General features: G+C 29.9%; 1 protein-coding gene across 5 annotated transcripts in view; it reads left to right on the top strand.

Moving 5' to 3' along the window:
• Window positions 1-24,162, top strand: part of Pico (pico) — a 107,454-nt gene that overhangs the window by 74,347 nt on the left and 8,945 nt on the right. For 3 of the 5 annotated variants that reach the window (XM_026641753.2, XM_026641755.2, XM_026641745.2), the window contains 7 exons: window positions 8,708-8,803; window positions 21,300-21,489; window positions 21,682-21,815; window positions 22,231-22,320; window positions 22,650-22,884; window positions 23,420-23,569; window positions 23,765-23,953. In XM_026641753.2, the coding sequence (XP_026497538.2) occupies window positions 8,708-8,803; window positions 21,300-21,489; window positions 21,682-21,815; window positions 22,231-22,320; window positions 22,650-22,884; window positions 23,420-23,569; window positions 23,765-23,953 (1,084 nt within the window). Of the gene's footprint in view, window positions 1-8,707; window positions 8,804-18,736; window positions 19,336-21,299; window positions 21,490-21,681; window positions 21,816-22,230; window positions 22,321-22,649; window positions 22,885-23,419; window positions 23,570-23,764; window positions 23,954-24,162 lie in introns of those variants that run through there. The other 2 variants (XM_026641738.2, XM_026641732.2) reach the window with 2 other exon arrangements.

Here is a 24,162-nt window from a genome sequence, read left to right as displayed (position 1 = left end):
TAATATCTTCACTTGTTATCTATATTATTAAATATTTATACATGAGTCTTGTTAAATTCTTAAAATAGCTCATGAATATATGGTTTCATTCATTTCTAGAAAATAGAAATTACATTTATATTTGCAACCGTAATCTTGAGTGTCGACAACAAATACATTGTTTATTCAAATATATACATAATGTCTAATCAGTTAGTTTTGTTCGTTATCATTTATGTGATGCATTAGTATCTATTATTCAAATAAAAATGCTTTTTATTTTAGCTTTATCTGTGCGAATCAAAATAAATAATATTTTTAGATGCTAGCAGTGTTTTAAGTAGTAATGCCAAATAAAATATTATAATCTTTAAAATATATTGTTCAAACCCACTAAAGTATTTTTTAAATTCACATTGTCATAAATAAATAAACTTTTTAAATACAAGAATCGATATATAATTTGAATACAAAAAAGTACAAACATATGAAACACTTTACACACAAAAAATCCTATTCATGTAAGTTTAAACTTATATAAACAGTGTTTAATGTCACTTAGCTGTACTATGTATTAAGGTCAAGGGTATATAACGAGGTCTATATCAATTCCTAATGTTTTATTCAAATGTGTTCTGAGTAGTTCGGACATGATTATGTTAATATGATATGAAAAAAATATTATTTCCTTAGCATCATGTACATGTAAGTAGTCAATTTCAAAAATAAATATATCGAAAAACCAATAAATACAATCACATAAAGAAAATTGATCAAATACTATCAATTTTAAATATGCGGACTATTATTACCAATTCTTTATTTTTCTTAAAAATAAATAGAGAGATTGATTTTATTATACTCGGCTAATTTTATATCTTAATTAAATTAAAAATTAGCAGTAAAATAAGATTATTTTTTAACATGATATGGTTGGACTTATTCGTAAATATATTTCGCACTATACCCTGTTCAAGCTAGCTTGATATAGACCAAGACAGACGGGTTAATGATGAGCAACAGAAAATATAACATATATAATAGTCGATGGAACGATGGAATGCGTAATTCAAATTAGAATTCAAGTTTTCTTTTTTTACTTATTTTTCTAAAAAGAGTTATACCAGCCAAAGAGACCCCAACCAAAAGGACCCCCGTTCGTAACAATAGCTTAACAATGATCTTTAATAAGGATTTTTGTAATCGATATTTGTAGAAGTTACTGCCTGTTATTCGCGTCTCTACCGTCCGACGGATGTAACATTGTACAAGAGTCTATTATTTTCAGTGGTTCTATTTAAATTTTACTTTGAAGCAATAATACAAAATAGAAAAAGTCTTAAAATTTTCGGATAACGCTTGAATCTTTAGGAACTTTTGTATTATATGTACTTTTTTAAATATTTTTAAAATTTTTAAAATAATTAAATTAAGAAAATAATATGTTCGTCATTGCAAAGTTATGTCGATCAGAAATATTTACATTTGTCAAAAAGATCAAGCTATCTTATACAGGGTACAGAAAGTATCTCAGATAATGAGATTTGTTAATAGAATGATTTGTTAAAATAAAAAAACAACTAAATAAAGAACTCATTATTACAAGTTATATAACGGAAATTAGAATAAATCGATTATGTTCCGCTGTTTTTTTTTTTTGATAGACTCGTGCAAACATATCTTATATCTATATTAATAATTTCGTGCAGGTCTACGATAGAACGATCGAAAATTATCCACAATTATAGATCGTTTAAAAATAATATTATTTTAGGCAACGACATATATCCAAAAAATTCAAATAATCGAGATATTTCGATATTAAATCCATGAAATTCAATGACATGAAGGACAAAAACTAGGCAAGTTTGACGTTTACGGGTGCAGTCAGAAAGAATCAAAATAATAATTTTGCAGGGTAATTGTGCAGGGGTACGGTATTTAGTATATTTATATTTGTTTAGTTTTATTAAAATAAAGAATTAGACTAATAACTAGTTAGTTAGATTAATAACTAGTTTCCTCTTGCGGCTTCGCTCACGTGTGAGGAGATTAGGTTTAGGTACACTATACACATTACTGTAACACTAATAACCTGTATTCGATATTTCATGATTATCGGTTCAGTAATTAAGACATGTTAATGTAACAGACAACCAGATAAACAATCTCACTTTTAAAGTTATAATATTAGTTAAGAATAATCTGATAAGGATCGCGCGCCACCTATTTTACGTTAATGGTACTTGGCCAGAAACCTTCGCGCAAATATCTACAACAACTTAATACATTTTCAACTGAATTGATGTTCGGTTATATAAGGCACACGTCACAAACAATGAAAAATGTTTTTATATAAACGTCAACAAAACCCGACAGACATTTTCTGGATATGTGTACACAAATTGGTATGGCGATTTGTTGAACAGGATAATTGATGTGTTGCAGCGCCATCTAGTAGCGAGTTTCAAAAAAGTGTACGGTATAAAAAACTTTCTCTATTAAAAATTAATTTGGCTACTTTCATGGTGATCTATTAATCTCCTATATAACCTTAACCTTTATCGTCGTGACATAAAACTAGGTTTTACAAAGGTAATATATACAGTGTACTCACGTTTCCATTACTTTATTCATAGCGTTTATAAATAAAAAAATATTATTTTATATTAAGTGAGTGTAACATTTTTGCCATTTACCAACAAATGAATTCATTATTTGAAATTAATCTGAGTAAATGTAAATGCAGAGTGGAGATTGTCCAGTAGCTAGAATACGTGAATCCGTATTAGAATACCGAATATTGCGGATTCAAACCTGCGCAAGTAACATTCAATGTTCATGTGCTTAGTTTGTTTTTGTAATTTATCTCATGCTTGCCGGTAAAGAAAGCCGTGTAAAAATATGTTTCTGATTCAAATCTGATACAGATATAGTATATACTCACCAATCGTTCTCCCCAAAAAGGGGAGGAAGTCTTAGCCCAGCAATGGAATACAAAAACTATTTATTATTTTTTGTATTAAAACGTTAACCATTGCGCATCGAACTATAAATTGGAAATGTATTAATAATTACTCGTTAATTATTGTACTAAATGCTTACTATTGAAAGTATTAACGAAATTCTCTAATGGTGCCTCTTTCCAAGATAAAGAATACGTTATGTCACTGTCACTCCATAAATACCTACATATTCCGGCCAATCTCTAAGCGAAAAATCATGTAGACCATACATTGCTACAAGCTTTGCTTTGAGGCAACTTTAGCAATATTCGAACCAATGATTTTATAAGGACACATTTGCGTTTACAATATTAACTATACATGGTAATATATTTTATAAGATATTGATTTATCGTCGACACTTATGACGCTCTTTATTGTGATGACTTTATTAATTTCTGAAATTGCGACTCGATTAAGGGGCTTTCCCCATTTGGTTTTGCCGTAATAATTGATGTGATAATAATTGAAGAAGGTGCAAAAACACTTGAGTATCTAAAGTCAGCGAAAGATATATCTATCCAGTATATACATATTTCCATTCCTCCCAAACATTCAGTGGCTTTCCTGTATTAGCGATTTACGTACGATTCCTGTAGCCCTAGTAATTCAATCACTCGAGTGAATAATATTGTAATTCTGTTTAAAAATACTTTTCTTACAGTTTAATATTTTATTAACCATCCTGTCATACATATATATCGTTGCTATCGCTAATCTAATTAAAGAGACTGAATATTATTTACAAATTTAATCGTTCAAAATGAAAATAAAACACTACTTCAGAATAAGTATAAAAATAAAATCCAAAATGTAAGTACCTACATTTTGGATTGATATTTAACATTCACACAAATTACTTTATTATGTTGGGTTTCAACGTTATTTTGTATCGATAAACCGCAGTCGATTTCCCCGCAAATATTTTAAAATATCGACGTAAAACATAATACAAAAATCCAATTATTTGTTGCAGGATTAACTTGAATTACATTATCTGCTACGTGGTAGCTTCAAAAGTAATTATGATTTTAATTAATATAACTTCATTTCGTTTGACGCTTCCTCTGATCCAATTTTAGTGCATGAAAAGTATTTTTAAATAAGAATTATGACTCCTCACACGTTGGAGAACTTTGGCATGTCTAGAGTATTAATAGTTATTCATTACCTCACATTGTCCTTTGGGATTTTACACTCGGCAACCGATGGGTGTCAAGATGAAGCAACATGGGTAGAACATCCGGGTGCGATCTGATTCAAAGCAATGGAGAGTGCATGGGTGAAAGATTGTTCGCCCTTCAAACAGTTACAACCCGCATCGCTGCTTAATTAGTACGTTAAGTCACTCAATTACCACTTTAAAACTTTTACATCGATATATATCAAATGTAATCGTAAATAAAATTAAATGATCATCCACGTAAAGTTTTATGTTAAATCTATATATAGCAGTTTTATATGTTGACTAATATTTAAGTAATATTTACTTTAAAAGGAATGGAAAGAAAATATTTTCGTATTTATTTATTACTTCGATATCTATCGCGGACTTTCTTATAGATATTTCTATATATTTTTTACAGACTAATTACCTAGGTACTACATATATTCTTTTTTTCATATACCTATTATAATGTTTCCGGTACAAGGCGAGTATTCTCGTTAATTGCACAAACATAATTAGTTGTAATACATAAAAACTACGATATATAAATAAACAATAAACTTAGTTCGAAAAAAATATATATCTTAAAAGTCTATTGGCAAATCTGAAGTAACAAAATACATACATCATAGTAAATGTATACATTTAAAATCTAATTTTGCCCATGTCCCTCGTGTAACGTACTTCAAACGGTTTTTCGTTGGCTTTTTGTTGTCATCCCTTTCGTACTTGATATTCTCAAATTAACAGTCTTTGTACCGAACGTTTGACCACGTCCTTGTAATTGGGACGGTAGGTGACGTGCTCACAGAGGCAAGGTGGGCGGCACACCCGTCGAGGGTGACAGAAGCACCCACTAGACATAGTTTGATACAAATACCTATTTTGGTCGTATCAAACCGTGTAGCGAACCATGCGAATCTTCTTAAAGTCAGAATAGTCTGGGTGACAAACCATGTATTATATAAATAAATAATTTCTCATTTTTGTTTTGGCTTCGTATTTTGTACATCAACTTATTCCGATAGAACTGTATCGGACTTATATTTGCAAAAAAATCGATGACCTAATTAGTTTTGCTTCTTACCTTAGTATTTTTCAATAAAGCTATGTTTTTCTTTGCTGGAACGACAGCAGCAAATTAAGTTCGATTCGAATACTTTGTAGATACATTTCGGAGGTTGCCGAGCTGCTTTTACAAAGAATCCGATTCGATTAAACTATCGAATAAATTAATAATCTATTTACTATATTTACTATTGAGAACAGATTAAACTTTATAATGTTCAAATTATTCTGCATTTAATTCTCTGGCTAGCAGTACACAGCCCGACTAAGAGAGAAATTCAATTGGATTCGTAATTGCCATTCAACCCCTTAGGCTAAATACACAAGTTCTCAACTGCGTTTAAAGGAGACAATATAAACATTTAAAAGAGTTAAACTTGCGAATATTTTGAATACAAGTATATTTTTTAAAAGCCAATCTAGTAAACTAATGAATTATAACTACATCATTTGTATGTGTATCTAACACGTGCGTAAAATATGTAAGCGTAAGGAAATGAAATAAATTAAAAAAAAATAATCTTAAAACCTTTTACTACCAATCCAAAACTACTTCTAACTTCGGATGTATCTTCACATAAATAAATCACCAAATCATACATATTGAATTAAACTACTCACATAAAACATAACGAACACTTTTAACAAATTACAAGTAAAGAAAAAAAAATGGCGAATTAATTCAGTTTCGCGCGCTTTTGTTTTTTTTTATTTGTTCTAGCCAGTTGTATGGATAAAGGAATCTCCTAAATGTATAACATTACTGAAGTTGAACAAAAATCTAATTTATGTGGTCAATTTTTTTTAAGATATGAGTAGATTTTTTTACTAGTTATTCAGAATGCGTCCTTCAAATGGCCAAAAATGTATTTTAATTATTATTTTTATTGTAATTAAACAAATCAATAACTAAGTTTTCCCATATTCAATCAACATTATTAAAAAAAAACTAAAAATATTGTAAAGCGATATTTTGTATTTATAATTAACTTTAGGAAATATAAAATTACAAACGCTTGCTTGATCTATTTATCCGACGAAGATAGAATTCTCACTTAAGCTATACTAACATTATAAATTTTAAAGTAACTCTGTATGTCTGCCTGTCTGTTGCTCTTTCACAGCGAAACCACAAATTTGGTATGAAGCAAGCTTGAAATCCAAAAAGGATATAGTCTTTTGCCTAACAACTGATGACCAACCCCTAAACGAGAGCGAAGCCGCAGGCGACAACTGGTCCTTAATACTATTAATATTTAATGTCTGAAGACTAATTAATTATTCTCAATAATCATACCTATCAGAATAACTTATGTACAAAAATGTTGGACAACAGTCCAGTTGTATTTGCTGAATTGGCTTGTTAAACGCCATTCTCTGACATTACTTGCAATAACGTGTAGTAACAATAATTGCGACGTTAACTGTTTCGTTTTATTTGTACTTTTTATTTTTTGTCCTTTCAAATTAAATTTACGATGTTTTCACATTGTCATACTATTCTTGATTATTTAATAATTATTACCAAGGTAATTAATTAAATATTAGGTGTTTAATTTTTTTTTATTATTACATGTTTGACGCCATTTAAAATTATGTAACTTTTTAAACATTTAACGTCCTATTTCGCGCATACTTAACATCACACTCATGAGAGTTACGAGAGAGCGGTCGTTTTTTAATATGAAGGAGTCTTAAGTTGAGCTGTTCAGTTAATAACTTGTCCGCGTCAGATAAAATGTTTTATTGACACCGCTCTTAAATGGCAGTGGAATGTCAGAGTATTAAAGGACCATTTTGAAATAAACTTTATATTTAGAATTGTTGCATTAGATCGCAACGTCATTGTGCATTATTTACCATAATTAATCGTTACGTTTTTAAAACAATTTAATTATTATCTGTATTATTTATATTACCTTGTACTAAGTAATCGTAACAATGAAATTTTAAATAAAATACCTAGACTTTCATAATAATAACGGTTACGTAGTTATTCGTATGTAATCATCATATTACAGTTACAATTTTACTTCATTTGGTATTTGTATTAATTAATATTCGAGCCAATAAAAAATATATCAAGTGATATTCTTTGGTAATCTGTTTCGTATTAGGACAAGTAATCGTTATCCGTTACGAAAATGAATTTCTATTATGTAGAATTTTATTTCGTCATTTTCCTGCCGTGATGCTATAGCAAACCATAACGAAGCAGCATTTATATTACTATGATATTAGTTGAATACTTTTTAACACGTAGGAATGTCCCTACCTAGAATAAAACAACGTACAAAAAGAACAAAAGAGAATTATTTTAACACAACCAAGTAGTAAATAAGAAAATCAGACATATTCTTTGTTATACATGTGTACAACTAAGAATATATCTGATTTTAAGCTATATTATAGCCTCATAATTGATAATGATAAAGTAGTTCCGATGATCGAATAATGTTGCCGTTGTCCTTTTTTCCAACCTATTGTCATGTACTGCAAATTCGTAAAAGATATTAAAACTTCAGTTCCGCTTAGATATTGTAAATTTAGTAAAATGAAAGGAGTCCGAAAACGGAACGAACGAATCATCTTCTACGGAATCTATTTAGGACGTTTTTTTTCTCCATTCTACATATACAATATACACCCACTAGTTGATATACTTACAAATATAAAACTCAAAACTTAGCTTTATTTATTAGCTGTAAGCTTATCCTAAAATTAATCAAATAACTCTGTAAAAAAACAATAGTTCTATAAAACTGTAGTAGGTGGCGCTAGTTGTTAGGTACTTAATAATAATTTAAAATTATTGTTGTTATGATTCATTATTCTATAATCCTTATTAATAATTAAGTCCTTTGGCAAAAGAAGATTTTTATGAGTTATCTAAGCTGTTATTATCTTTGATAGATTAAGGTCTCTTTCCTTCCTATGTTATGTATACACAATTATTACGAAAATTAATACCTATATAGGTACCAAAAATAAATTGAAGTAAAATTGATTTCAGTATTCAAAACGGTCAAATTAAAAGATTGTTAGCGTATTGAAGTTATTTTAATGAATAAAAGTTACAATTCGCTGCTCTAGCGTATTGTTGACACAAACGCCAGATGTACTTATTTGGCACGTGGTGGTTATGCATAATAGGTCTTTTATTTGCTTTACTGAGCCAAGCCCAAACTAGCAGCCATTATAACGGTAGTGTAAAGTATCAAGCAAAAGTAGCACTTATTTTACTCAATGCCCATAGATCAACACGTGCTATTTATTAAACCAGATGTTGACAGAATGTTGTAACATAATTTTAAATTGTCCTCATTATTTTGAAGACACTTTTTACAATAAAACATAGGTACTTGTAATAAAAGGTACTACTGCAAGAGGTTATTTCAATAGCAATGGACTAGTTACTACACAGTAACCTATACTACACAGTTTTTTCAAGAAATGTTATTATAAAAGCTTTATTTTGTTTTTAAAGATGGCGCTGGTTGAAGATACGGGCGCGGGCGCCGCTGCCGACGATCCCGAGGCGCTGCTTAACGAATGGCTCGGAGAACTCACAGTACTAACTGCGGTTTGTATTTATGTATATTAATTCGACTCTACATATTACTGTAAGGTAATCATTAAAAAAATTAAACATTCTTAAATTATAATCTAAATAAAAATAGTCGTATTATTGTAACAAATATAAAAAAATAAAAGGTTAATTAATTATACAAATATAAGAAGAGCGTCCACAAAGATTGATGTTCGTGCACGTGTGGATGCAGCCGGCGGGCGGCAACGCGGCAGGTGCGTGTGCGCATATGCCTCTGAGCATGATTTGCAGACATCTTATAAAATCCCATTTAGATTGTACCGGATAAGTGCGGCATTATATAATTTTAAATACTTGACAAATTTAAATCGTACTTAGAAAAAATAAATACCTCCTATGTGATATTTGTACAGATAGACCAACTTACTTAATTAGGTATTTGAATAGTGTAGGTTATAATATTGATGAAATTAAAAAATAAAAGAATAAATAAACTTAAATAGAAAATAGAATTGCATTTTAAAACGTTTTAAACCAAAAATTATTTGGCTATTGAGGAGAATAACTAAAACGGAATAAGTACATACTTTATTAGATTTTATAATTATATACTCATGTTAATTTTTTAATAATAATTATTATTAAAATTATCTGCGTTCTATAAATTAAAAAAAGCTTATTCACCATTTTATTTTTACTTTGAACCTTTTTTCGGATTCGAATGAAGTCTCTATCGAATGGATATTTAATTATACTAGATATATATATATATATATCTTTTGTATAAGGTATATCTATATAGTATAATTAAATATCCTTTCGATAGGGACTATATACATATGACGTTTGACGTTTACGGGTACGTTCAGAAAGTAGGTATGTTCCAAATAATAATTTCGTGCTGGGGTACATTATATACTCGATAGAAACTTAACCAATAATCACAATAAATCAAGATTTATGAAAAAGTTATATGTTATATGAAAAGTAAAAGGTAAAGCGTATTTTATTTAGTTTTATTTATTTTACCCGAGCGAAGCCGAGTTTTTAACTAGTAAGTAATATTTAACTGGTGTTTTAACGGTACCTCAATTGTTGATTAATAAATACTCGTTTCAGTCTAAAGACTGCCTACCTGTCTTTTAATTATTAACCCGTAATTGCTAGCAATTGCAATTACAGCGAAAATTTACATTAAACAAGAATTGACACATTATAATAAGTGAATAATTTAGTTTGACCTCCAAATTAATTTCGTCTCGGTAATGTTAACATGGAAATAGTATATTTACTTATACAAAAATAAAATAAAACGTATAATATTTTCAAGGATTATTGTTACCATTTATGCATACCTTATTAAGAAGTTTATGGTATAATTGATCAATAAATAAAATTTGAAATGATTATTTTTGTAATAATAATAAATTGTTAAATTAAATTCCACAAAGATATTTCAACGTAATAATTATAAAACTTGTTAAAACACAGACTCCTTATAATTGTACATTATCTGTGTGTATTATCAACAGAGGAAAGAAAAAAATATTTATTATAAAAAAAAATGGGAGGAATGTGTATTGTACATATATAAAACTAACACAAAACAAGTATACATAATATTAGCCATAAGATTAGAACTGCATATTATAGCTAATTTTGACTGACTCGGACTCATGGAATGATCTTACTAGTTGTCGTCCGCGGCTTCGCTCGCTTTTTAGGAGTTGTATTTTATACGTTTTCGTCGGGTGTTATATATAAACAATAGCTTATGTCCGTCCTTGGAGGTCAAGCTTGCTTCATAACAAATTTTATCAAATTTGATTCAGTGTTTCGCTTTAAAAGAGCAATAGACATAGTTACTTTCACTTTATTAATGTAAGTATTGATTAGTTACTCTGTGATATTATTATTACACTAGATGTCCGTACCAGCTATAACGGATTAAATTAGATGATTTATTGTGCAAATCAGTTTGAAATATAATTATTATATATTTATTCTACCCAAATTAAATATAAAAAATAAATTATATAAACTATTAGTTTGCTTTAACATTGTGTTCGTGACTGATCTGTTTTTTTCACAAACACGTGAAGTACATACCTACCATTTTAGTCAATAAGTGCCAGTTTTATATATAAAAAAAAAATTTCAATGCTTATATTTCAACAAACTTATAGGCCTTAAAATAAAGCTAAATTATGCAAAACTCATTTGAAAAAAAAATATATAACATATTCAAAATACAACAAACCTGATAAAATATTTTTATATATATTTTTTTTTAAATGAATAAACAAATGTAACAGTAAATAAGAGTGCAAGATCGATAAGTTCAATTTTACTAATCGCCTTTCGGTTGTCGAAACGGATTTTCAGATTAATTACCGCTGTAATTACTAAGTTACCAACGGGTAACTTAGTAATTACAGCGGTAATGCCGGCTTAATTTCTGCTAAAACTGAATAGGAATTCATGATTTAATTTTCATTTCACAAATATATTAATAATAACGTTATATTTACAATCAACTATCAATTTGGTGCCGATATTTATTACCAATTTAAATAAGTCATTAAAATTCAAATGTGAATTTATTTTAAATATTCGATATCCACTAACGGCCCTATTAATAAGAGCTGTTTTGCTATGTAAAGCGGCAGTGCGATTCTTGAGAATTCACTTCGCATCTCACTCGTGAATCTCGTGTAGAAAACCAAATTACGGTGTTACACCATTTTTAAAAGTGTGTCATATAAATTTTGTAAAAAATATATTTAGCGGTGAGTTTCGAGTTTCCTCTTACAAAATTTGGTCCTCAGATTAATACCCCGTTTTGTCTCTTTTTGACATCAACAATTTGTCATTCGAAAGAAGAATAAAAAACTTTATGTGACTTAAGTACCGTTGTTTAACTATATTTCTAAAGCATAAAAGAGGTTGAAATTTAATATATTTATTAGAAGTTTGTAAAGAAGAATGAATTACTTAATAACGTGTTCGTATACCTAATCGAAAATGCATAAGAATTCAAAAGTAAAGTATGTTTACTTATTGGACGCATGACTAGATGAAGTTTTTATACTTATATTTTTTTCCTATTGTAAATATGATGCCAGCTGCCTCCTCCACACATTAGCAACAAAAAAACATCTTTTGACCAAATGGTACTTCTGCTAGAGCACACACGTCATGTTGAATAAGATGAAATTAAATAAAACGATTTTATAAAACATACTACCATTATCTGGTTTCTTCGATAGTTCGAAAAAAGATCTTAAGCATTAAAAATATTATGTTCTGAAATACTTAATTCATAAAAAACAAGTGAAGAGCATTTATATCATGTCTTATTATTTTAATCTATATTTCATGTCATTTGTTTTATTATTATAATAGGTTCATACATATTAAATTAGTATGCGCATCTAACCAAAAATATAATTTATCCGTATGATATTTACATATATCATTCAGATTTTTATTAAGTCATAGCAGTGATTGTGTTTAAACTGACACGCAAGATTATTATTGTTTAATGAACGCCTTTCGTTTATAACAAATTTTAAATTTGATCTTTTATTCAGAATACAAATTGCTTTATTTTATTTAGAGCCTACTCAAGATTCATCTTAATCTACCTAGGTTACAGAATGAACTCTTCAAAATCCATGCAATGCATGTAAATTATGTAATCAACTTCAACTATTGTTGCCAAAATAATATTGACTTTACCTCATAACAGGATTCTAAACAATTACAGCGTTACAGAAATAAATATAATTCAAAAACGAAAATAAAAACAAAACAACTAAGCCTTACAAATTACAATAAAATAATAAGCCTAAAAAGTACGTAGTAAGTAACGTAGTAAAAGTAAGTAGTAAAAGCAAATATTTTATTATTGTTTAAAAACTAAAGAAGCTATGAATCATCACGTAATCCGAATTATTATGCTAAAACAATTCCACCTAAAAGTAAGCATAAACCATTGCTGTAAAAAAAAACTTATGGAGCCATCATATAATTCTAACGGCTTGTCTTCCTTGCCTGGCACTGTTACTGACATTGAACAAAAAATATTTAGTATTGTAAATATTTAACAAACAAATATTGCCCTTATATAGTTTGCCTCCAAATAATAAAAAAATAAAAATACATGAAATATATCGCTCGGAAATTTCTTATTAATTTTATTTAACTATATGCCTAGTTAGTATAATAAATATAAATAAATATATATTGGACAAAATCACATACATTAGTATAGTTTTTACATTTTATAAAATATAATCTGATAAGATTATATATGATGATACATGATATATTTTATTTTGCTCTTATCATTACATAATTTATGTATAAAATAGAAATCAGCATTTTACGCTACCAAATAACAGTAACGTTTTAAAGTATCAAAACGACAAAAAATACGGAAGACTCCATAGTAAGGGGGAAAAGCTTAAAAAAATACAAAATCCATTAATAACCGACGAAGATAAACAAATTGTGAAAACAATTTGTGAAATTGATAAACTCGTCCTTCTTTGAAGTAAGAAATACAAAAATTAAAAATAATTATTTTTTTATATTGTGCAAAAAGTTTACAAAAAAAAACTAACGAAAAATAGCACGTAGATTAATATTTTAAAGCTATTGCAAATTTGAATTAATTAGGTTAAGTCGTGCCACGTTTACAATGACCGTAATGCGTGTTACATTAAATTGACCTCATTTTTACATGGTAGGCGATCACAGAGGCTTGGCTCAAACGGAAAAAATAGACTTCAAAGTAATATCGAAAAACTTACCTTGAAACAAAAAATATATACCTACTATTAGCAAACTAAAGAACAGATCCTTAATGATAGTAATATCAAAACAAATTTTAACATTTATTATATACCCATGGATTAAACAGTAAACAGAAATTTTATAATAGAACAAGTATATAATTATCAGATAATAAAATAAATTAAATTACGATAAATATTATAAATATAATTTTATATTTTCTACATCGATGGCATAATCGACGTCAAAAGTAATTTCAATTTAAAATGAACATGTAATTTCATACAATATTACGTAATTACATCGTAAATTTAACTCAAGTCCTAATCGAAAAGCTCTGTCTCATATATCAATCATTTCTACCGAGGGGGGGCCAAAACTTACAATTGACACTTGACATAATCTAATAAATTAAAATGATCATTTCTGACCGGTTTTAGTTTGATTAATTCAGTCTTTAAAATTGATACTTACGATACTTGATTGATTTAATATTCCCCAGATTCAATTAAACCAAGATTAACACCATATCCGACATCAAACTTAGTCCATAATAAGGTATCATGTCAAAGTGACGTTTGGAAGTTTCAGATTTTTAAATGTTGAACCAAATCGTGCGGATCTATTTAATATATCAAATAAAATTAAGTAATTGTGTGTGTAAGTAAGCATTGACTTGGTATCACACACCATAAAAATAATAATTTAAAAATCTAAATTATACTGAAAGCCATAGCCGAGATGGCCCAAAGGTTGGCATATGTTCGCATATGCCCAGATCTCTGTTTTTGCTATGCGTCGTTTATGTTTAATAATTGATCTCGTGTTCTGTGGCGAAAGAAAAATCCCTGTGAAAAAGGTGTGTGCCGAATGGAGCAGCATGGTGGAAGCTTCAAAAGGAGAGGAACCTTTAACCCAGCATTGGGATATTTATAGATTGCTAAAATAAAACAATCAAAACTTGAAACTATAGCCGCATTTTATCTTTATTAATGTTTGTTCCCCATGTAGGAACTTTCAAAATAACACGTGCCTTGTGCATTAAGGCGTGTAACTAAAAAAATGTGAAAACGATTGCCTTGTATCGCGACGCGCCGGTTTTACGAAACATCTGCTGCAGATACAAATCTCATTTAACGACAGATACGACCATTGAGACTGCATCAAGACGTACATATACTCGTAAAATATCATTGTGTCATTTTAAATGCACTATGTGTGGTGTTTTCTTTCATTCGAATTCTGAATAGTAATAGCATGCATTCGATACAAAAAATATGTAATATTTAATCCATAGTTTATGGTATTAATTGGTTTTTCAATACAAAAACTTTCAAATTATTAATGATTCTATTTAGACAGGGTCAGGTAGTCGATGTACATGCAATTATTCTAATTATAGAATAAGTACATGTATGTATCTACATTGACACGTTCTAAGAGCAGGCCGTGTCGGATTTACGTCCCATCGGATTATTAGAGTGCACTTGAGCTATTGCGCTGTAATATATCACATATAGCTGATTAAATTAATTTAGTTTATCCGCCATGGCCGAAATCGATCGGGAGGATACCATCTTCAGTCTATTTACTGTCAATAAATGTTAATCCATGAAAAGCAAAAGAAACAAACAAGTCCACGAGCGGCCGCTAGTATACAGTTATGGTCAGCATAAGTAACCCATTCAAAAAAACAAAAATGTTCATCAGAATTGGTACAGTCGTTTAGGTGATCAGCGACATACTTCCAAAATAATTTATCATAATGGGTTATCTTAAAACCTATCTTAAGACCTTATTTTGTTTTAACACAATCTTTTAAAGTTAAATTTCTTCGGTGCATTAAATGTAACAAGAAACACATTTTGTTAAATCAGGCAACTAATTCTGTCACAAATTCAGAAAAACAACTACGAGCCCAAATAGGCAGGTGGACTGTCAGTTTAACTATAGAATTAAATTAATACTTTCAATAAGGCATTGAGAAATAAAAGCCAGCTTATTTTTAAGGTTGCAACTCGCATATGATAAAGCCAGATGCTTGAAGAATATTTATGAATCTTGGCTCTATGCACCTGGCGGCACATCTGTCTCGCTACCGGGTAACGAGTACCAGCACTACCTGCTATCGGAAATATATTCATTAGATTTTAAGGTTCGCTGTTATATTTTATATTATATACTTTTATAATATATTTTATAATATATACTTAGGACTTTATAGCAGGGTAAAATAGCTTCATTTATGATCTATGAATATGAAATAATGTATTCAACATTAGAACTCGTGAGTTTACATTCAATATACTCTTTGTCAACTTCTCAAATATTTCTTGAAGATAATTTACTTCACTAATAATAAAATATACTCATAGATATAGTGTTTTGTTTTGTTATGCCTACCTGATAAAACTACTAAACCAATATACGTAAAACTTCGGAGAGTTTAAGTATATAATATTATTAGATAAACAGCTGCGCTTCGCAGCGGATGGACCGCTTTAAATTTAGACAATTACGTGACAATCGTGAATTTAATATGCTTGTAAACAATAACTTAACAGTTTCCATTGAAATGTTGTGATTACTCTCAACAACGGTACATTATTGAAATGCAAATGTTATTTCTGAAAAGAAATAATTACCTTATACGCTTTTTTTTTTTTAATAAATTAATCGACTATACTTGTGAAATATAAAAGTAATACCGAAAACATATAAATTGTTATTTTTTTCATAAGGATCGAAAGTATTTTACTCTAAGGTCTAAAGCTTCTTCAGTTGAAATCTGACTGCATATCTAAATGCTTACTTCGATTTCAATATTTATAGTTAAACTTTTAACCACACGCGATATAAGTTACAATAAATTTTTGATCATATTCAGAAATGTAATCAACGTTTCAGAATGTTGACATTTTGTAGCTTATATTAAAATAAACAGACATGTTTATTTATCAGTTTCAATGTTTGATTCGTTAATAAATTAACTCACTTCGCAAATTTCCACAAATATTTGTATCATACCACTTACATAAATTTCAAATTAATCAAACGCGTTCGTTTATTTAAAATCGTGATTATTTCAAATCATTTAGAGGTACCTAATAAAATTAGCATTTTGATCAACAATCTTTTTATAAGTACTTAAAAGTTTATTTTATAAATTTTCCCATATTTTCTCGATACTTATAAGTATTTTGTATATTTAAAAATATTTTGCAACTAATGCTGTACACGCGTACATCAGTCAGCTGAAAAGTTGTGTAAACCCTAACAATCCTGTATTACCATATCAACCATATAAGAAATTTATATAAATATGATGTATGTTTTATAATTATAATATTTTTTTAATAATATTGTCTTTAGAAAATATTGTATATAGAAAATATTCATAAAACAGAAATGATTCATTGAATAAATAGGATGAAAGTAATAGGGTTCCTATTACGTATATCCTACTTATTCAATGGCATATTTGAAATATAAATTTCAACTTATTATGAGTATTTGAACAGTGGACAGAATTGTAGACATTAAGGCCAACAGACGCATAGGTCGGTGCCATCTGTCCGATACCGGATTGTTCGGCAGGTGTACGCAAAAGCCACCTGTCATTCATTTTTTACTTGAAGCCTCTATAGTAATATAATACCGGAACCAATCTTGAACAGAAATGCGAAATACTACAGCTACAAATACGAATAATATTTTTTCAATTTAAAATAATACATAATTTATTTGCATTGTCTAATCTTCCCTGAAATACAAGTTACAGATTTTTTTTTAACAAGATTCTGAACTAAACTACTAGGAACTACTTACTATCCGATCTTCTATTTGATTTACGAAAGTAGAACACTAATGCATCTGATCATTTATTACAATAGCATAAGTGCCGTCAAGACTTTTATATGTAACTGATTCATTTCAAGAATATCGGGGAAAAAGTATGCATTCACATCACATTCAATAAAATAGTCTTGCGATTACCATTACACTTCACTACAATAAATATTTTCGGCTAGTCTGTCTGTATTCACTTTATAGTGTTCAACAAAATTCGTTCGTTTAAACTAGTGTTCGCTCATTTTGTGCACTCCTTTTCCATATTGATTTTAACTGTGCCAGATTTTAATTCTCCTGTGGCCCAATAATTTTCGTAAACAGGGGTATAAAGTTTTGCTTGCTTCACATTTTCATTTACAGAATTGTAAACACCTATGTAGATTCTTGAATAAGTACCAGTAAGTTAAAAATAAGATTCTACATACTTAAATTATTTATTAATTTAACTTTTATAGGTATAAAATATACCTAATATATCAGTCATGGAATAAAATTAGTGTAGAATTTCTAAATTTATGAAGATAAAAACTCGTATTACTATTAATAAAAATCCGTAAACAAATTTACATTAGGTTATATTCGCCGTTCTATAGACTATTTAAGATTTAAATCATAATATTAAAATTAGTTACAGCATTCACATAGTATTCAAATGGCATTCACATTCTAAAATGGCAATGTCAATATGACATTATCATTTTCTATTTTTATCATAGTTATTTCATACCGCCCTAAAAAGCTCTGACGTTATTATTAACTTAAACATTATACTTGTATGAATATTTTAGTAAAAGATATGAAGAAAACTAAGATCTACTTCTAAAATATTTATACTATACTTATCATCGAAACGTAGTAATTATTTTACGATTTATTTTTTATTTTTAATAAAGCAAAATCTATTTGTGAATTTTAAATGATTTCAAAATTATTAATTTTTAACTTATAAATTAAAGTCTCCATAACTTTCGATTATCCAATTCTTTGGGCTAAACAACGCATTGCGTCTCTTGCCCGTTTTCCACCCTAAATTGTTTAAGTGTCATTTGGGTGCGCCAAATGCGGGGGCGAGAGATCCCGCGGCCAGGCATGGGGCGGGCCACGCCACACGCACACCGCCTCGTCATCCTTATCAAACAAAACGTAGCTGGCCGTGGCGCACACGTGCACCAGAACGCACTCGACACCCGCTCACCCGTTACCTCCGCCGCGCCGGCAGCGAGTCGCCAACTTCCCTCGCTAGTCGCTTCATACTTGCCGCACCTCCCCCCTCTGCTAACCCGTCCCTGCCGCTTGGCGCTCGTTTTGTAATGCAACTTTACTCCAGTTGAGTTCGAGATTGCGTTCGCTGCATGTGTTTCGTAACGACATCGCGTCCCCCTTTGTTCTGTTATATTTAAACTTTTTGTGAAAATGAAAGTATTTCAAATATTTTTATCAATTAGATTGTGAATGGGCGAGGTCACCATCTATCGTTTGTACGATTTACTCGAAAGTCAAGCGCGCAGACTCCGACTCGATTGGGGCGCTGGAATCAAATAAATCGCGTGTTAACAAACTTGAGATTACGTCGCCAAGCTCCAGTCGCTAACTTGCAGATGTACTTCCTTCCGTGGATTATGGTTATCCAATGACAATATGAGTGGATAACGGTTGTGCATAAAGAACACGCGAAGCCGCCGGCCTTTGCTTATATTTTTCTAGTGTGAGTTGTGGTCGGTGAGTCATTACGGTGAGATGTGAGCGGGCGAGGAATGATGGACGTGCAACTAAGTGAACAGACTAAGTGGCATCGTGGAGGCTTCCTCTCCACACTTAACAGAAGTTTTCGTCTGGCCACAAAGTCTAAAAGCCTCACTAGTTCTCCCGTAGAGAATAAATCTATTGAACAAAGTTTGGATATGACTACGGCGGTATGTAATCAACTTCGTCTTTTAAACTAGAAACCAATTAAACTCAATAATTGTAGCAAAAGCTAATATAATTATTATAAATGTTTTTGGAAAATACAACTCCAGTCGGTATAAAAAAAATATAACAAGTGTATTATTTACAAACAAATTAAGTCAGCAGAAAAAGTTAAAACTTAAATTACATATTATGATAATAACAGAAAATTTTAATAACGAACAATATATTACTTTTAAAACGTGCCTTATTATTAAGAAGATATACTTTATACATAATTAAACAAAGCTACCGAGGTTCATTGTTCCAAAGACAATGCATTCCCGACCCATGTTTTGGGATGTTGATTTTTATGTTCGTGGGTAATTAATTCATCATATTATGAAGACTTGGGGACTGTACACGCATTCATATTAATAATTACAGCTACATACATGTCTAAGAATTTATTTCTGGGGGCCCAGATAAGGGTGTCTGCTGTTTAGTTTAAGACTTGATAGTTGTTTATACGATAGAAGTGGCACGAAATCCCGAATGTATTTACATTGTTAGTCACATGGATACTAAACTTAGATGCGCATGCGATGTAAAGCACTTCCGTAGCGCTTGGCATCTGTGAGCTTAGATACGAGTAGGTACATACTTATGATAAACGAAATGAATTATGGAACTGTTTGTTTACATTTTATTTATTTGATTATAATTTAGTTATTATATCACTACTGGAATAAACCTCCTTATAAGAAAAATGTTTCTGATTGTGGATTTAATATAAAAAAGTAATAAATATAATTTGAACATAGTTACGATTATAAATTCATAAATTAAAACTAATTTACTAATAATTAAACTTGAAGATTAAGTTTAGTATTTATTTATATTAATTGACATATTAGAATTTTGTTCTTAGCCATTATTACGAGAATTGGTAGTATTAAACTCACATAATATAAATAACGATATTGATGTGATGAATAATGCTAGAGACGACGTTTCTCTTAAAACGCGCTACAGGGCCGAATGTCGCAAGAAAAAACCACGTTATTGGGACACTGATATTTGCATTTCACTGTACTATGCACCTGGCTTCAGATTTTTTATGAAAGAGTAGTTTTATCTTTTTAATATGTGAAGTATATATTAATTATGCCATCATTTAGATATAAACTTTAAAAATAAATAAATTATGATATATTATGTAGGTCGGTACCTATAACAAATTTATTGAGCCTTATTATGTCCAAATTACTTTTTGTTGCAACTTCTATGTGTCCATTAACTACTATATTATATGTTAATTATATATATTATATGTAACCGGCATTAGCTTAAACCGTAACATTGGTAAAATTTAAGTCAGATTGACCGTTTAGTTTACGGACTAATGGATCGATAAATAAAATCACAAAATATCTAGATTAATTTAAATAGTCATTAGAGGTTAATCTAGGCAGTCACGCTCGACGGTTGCTCAGCAATTTCATTTTTATCTGCAATGAATGGTAACCAATACCAAAAGTTGATCGAAGCGTATTTCGTTTGTTTGATAATCATTTGCGTAATCATCTTCTTCTCCAATGCCTCTAATTTCGTTTATTAACACAGTCTGTACATAGGTTTATAAATCGCTTCACAACCGTTCTTTTGTGGCCATTAATTTGGTATTCAATATAGGCGCTCTCAGCTCTAATGCCCGAAAAGACTAGCGTCAATCATGATAATCTCTTGCGTTTGATCCATCAGCCCGCATTGTTTGAACCCAAGGTGGTTCCAAAGCTGAAAACTGAAGACAGATTGGATGTATGTCCACCAACTATGTCTACTGTATCTAGTTAAATTTATTATTTACTATACTAGGGTACAGTACTATACAGCTTATTACGGTAGACAGGTATAGATATATGTATATAGTAGGTTAAGACTGGATATAACGAAAAAATATTTTTCATATTCTTGGTTTTATTTTCAGGGTTTAAATGCCTCCAGTGAAACACCAATAGCATTACGACCGCTGGAGATTGTTGCGCCTCGTATTGACACGTACAGGTTTTCGATGGCTAACTTGGAAGAAACTCAAGATGCTGATTTGGACGCTATACTTGGAGAGCTTTGCGCACTTGATTCAGAATATGACGAAGAAATATCCAGAGTATCATCAGGTAAGCAGTCTATTATATATTTAATCGAATTGGGAATACCCTTTTTCAAGTCAGTTACAAATGAAGAATATTAATATAATTTTACTTGTTAAGTTTTATGTATCAAAAAAGTACCAGCTTATTAAAAATAAAATCATTATTTAAATTACAAATTAATAGTTAATTAATAAATCTAAAACTTTCTGTTTTTAGATTACTCTTCACAAGCAAAAGAAAGAAGTGGAGGTGAGAGTTCACAAAGGCAAGAGAATAAAGATGTTAGCGATGGGGCATCTACTATCACCCGCACTGACTCCCCTGACAATGATTCTGCTTTTAGTGACACTGTAAGTCCAATGTATGCTTGTTCCTTAATGTAAAAGTAAATAAAGACAATAATTTGTTTTTATTTGACAAAATTATTTCTTTAACAAATAACTTGAAATTAATAGTGAAAAAAGATAGCCCTTTTTTCAAAACATTTTAATGCACACACAACACAGGACATGTGCATAAATGTGTCCACAAACTCAAGGGCACTCTCATTATCCAATGGGAAGTCAAATTCGATAGGAACATAAATAATTTACACAAACGACTGATGTCTGATGAGATGCCAACTACTGAGAAAAATCTAAAAACTTTTTTGTGTCCTGAGCGGGAGTTGGATCTTGAGAGCTTGCAATGAGGTGCCTTATAAGTTAACTACACTAACAATGCAATATTTAACTGAGTAAACACTATAACTGCTTATATTTTCAGGTATCTATGCTATCCAGTGAATCATCAGCATCTAGTAGTGCAAGTTCTAAATGTAAACCTATTAAATTAAGTCTACTACCAAATCAGAAGGTATTTTTTTTAAATATTACATAATTTTTTTTTACATTGCCTTATTATTATTTTTAATAAGAATTTTACTACAGTTTTTGGTCTCTTTTTTTTTGTTTAGTTTCCTTTAGACAGCAAATATATTACATAACGCGCTATCTTCAACTTTTAGAAATCCATTTATAAAAAAAATCCAAAATATATTTTTCTAAATATCTTTTTTCTGTAAACATATCACTACCATAAATACTATAAACCTAGTATATAATAAAAAGTTTGTGGTAGGATTAGTTATTTTTAGTTTTGCTTTTTCTGTTTAGTTTGCTTAGAATGCATAAATACGTTCACAGGATGCGGTTTTTCAACAGAAAGCGGATAAAATCAAGCTCGCTTTGGAACGCATGAGAGAAGCTAATATTAGAAAACTCTTCATTAAGGCTTTTTCAATGGATGGCTCATCAAAAAGTTTACTAATTGATGAGAAAATGACATGCGGCTATGTGGCGCGTTTGCTGGCTGACAAAAATCATGTCACTATGGAGCCGAAGTGGGCGATAGTGGAGCACCTACCTGATCTGCATATGGGTAAATTTTAAATAATAATTATATTTTTGCTTTTGTTGATTATTAATTATTGTAAATATCATATTTATTTTTAATAGTATAAACTCACCAGCAAGTTATTAGAATACAGTTTTTAATATATTTATAAAAAATACATTTTATTTACAAAAAGAGCGAATATAAGAATTGATTAACCACAGCAAACAAATTGAATCACGACTATTGTTTATTTTATTATTATATTACATGTGTTTAAACATAAAAATAGTCACACTAACTTAGCCAAAGAACGTAGATGATGTTCCCAACTTTTCGGCGGACATTTTTAAAATCAAAAGTTTGTACACAAAGTTTTCGTAACCTACGGTGATATGATAAGCCATATAATAGAATACTTTGCCACATACAAGCAAAATATGTAGTCTAAAATTATAAACTATTATAATATGTTGTTTTTTGCTAATTCCTGAAAAACCAGAACTTCATTTTAATATCATGACTTTCGAATTCAATATTCGTATGACTAAAACCTGATATTATAATATTATTTTATTAGAACGGGTGTATGAAGATCACGAAATGTTAGTCGACAATCTGATGCTATGGACGAGGGAGTCCAAAAACAAAATACTATTTGCTGAGAGACCTGACAAGATATCACTTTTCCAAACACCAGAGAAGTTTCTTTTTACTGAAGATGACAAAGGTACCTATTTTTTAATGTAGAAGATTGAAAGTTGATTAAAATTAGCTCTTACAGTATTTTCTCAAGAAAATAGATAGTAGAATGTAGATACATTTATTTAACGTGTCTGCACTATCCATGTTTATGTTGACGTTACTATCTAAAACGTCCAATTGTGGTGATAAGTAAAGCTTATGATGGATTTCCTTATAACAGGCTGGTCCAGTGAACAAGATGAACATACGCGTCAAGTGATTATAGAAGAATTTTTCGGCCAAAGCGGAGCTTCTTCGAACATCCCATCCGTATCAGGGCATCCTGTACCACCCATGGAAGGCCCTCTCTATTTAAAAAGTGATGCCAAAAAGGGATGGAAGAAGTTTTACTTCGTACTACGACCATCTGGTTAGTACTTATACGGTCTATGTGATAATTACAATAGAATATTTTTTATTCTTTAAATATTGTGCCTACATTAAAATTTCTTATACGGCACAATTTTTTTATGAAAGCTACGCGAATTGTGTGGCCACACTTTAATACCGATGCGCCTTAGCCAAGCGAAAGTAAATATTATTTTATATACTATATTACTACAATTATGCTCTATTTGC

Source organism: Vanessa tameamea, chromosome Z (genome assembly GCF_037043105.1).
Source record: "Vanessa tameamea isolate UH-Manoa-2023 chromosome Z, ilVanTame1 primary haplotype, whole genome shotgun sequence".
Classification (NCBI taxonomy): Eukaryota; Metazoa; Arthropoda; class Insecta; order Lepidoptera; family Nymphalidae; genus Vanessa; species Vanessa tameamea.
This window is presented reverse-complemented; position numbering and strand designations above follow the sequence as displayed.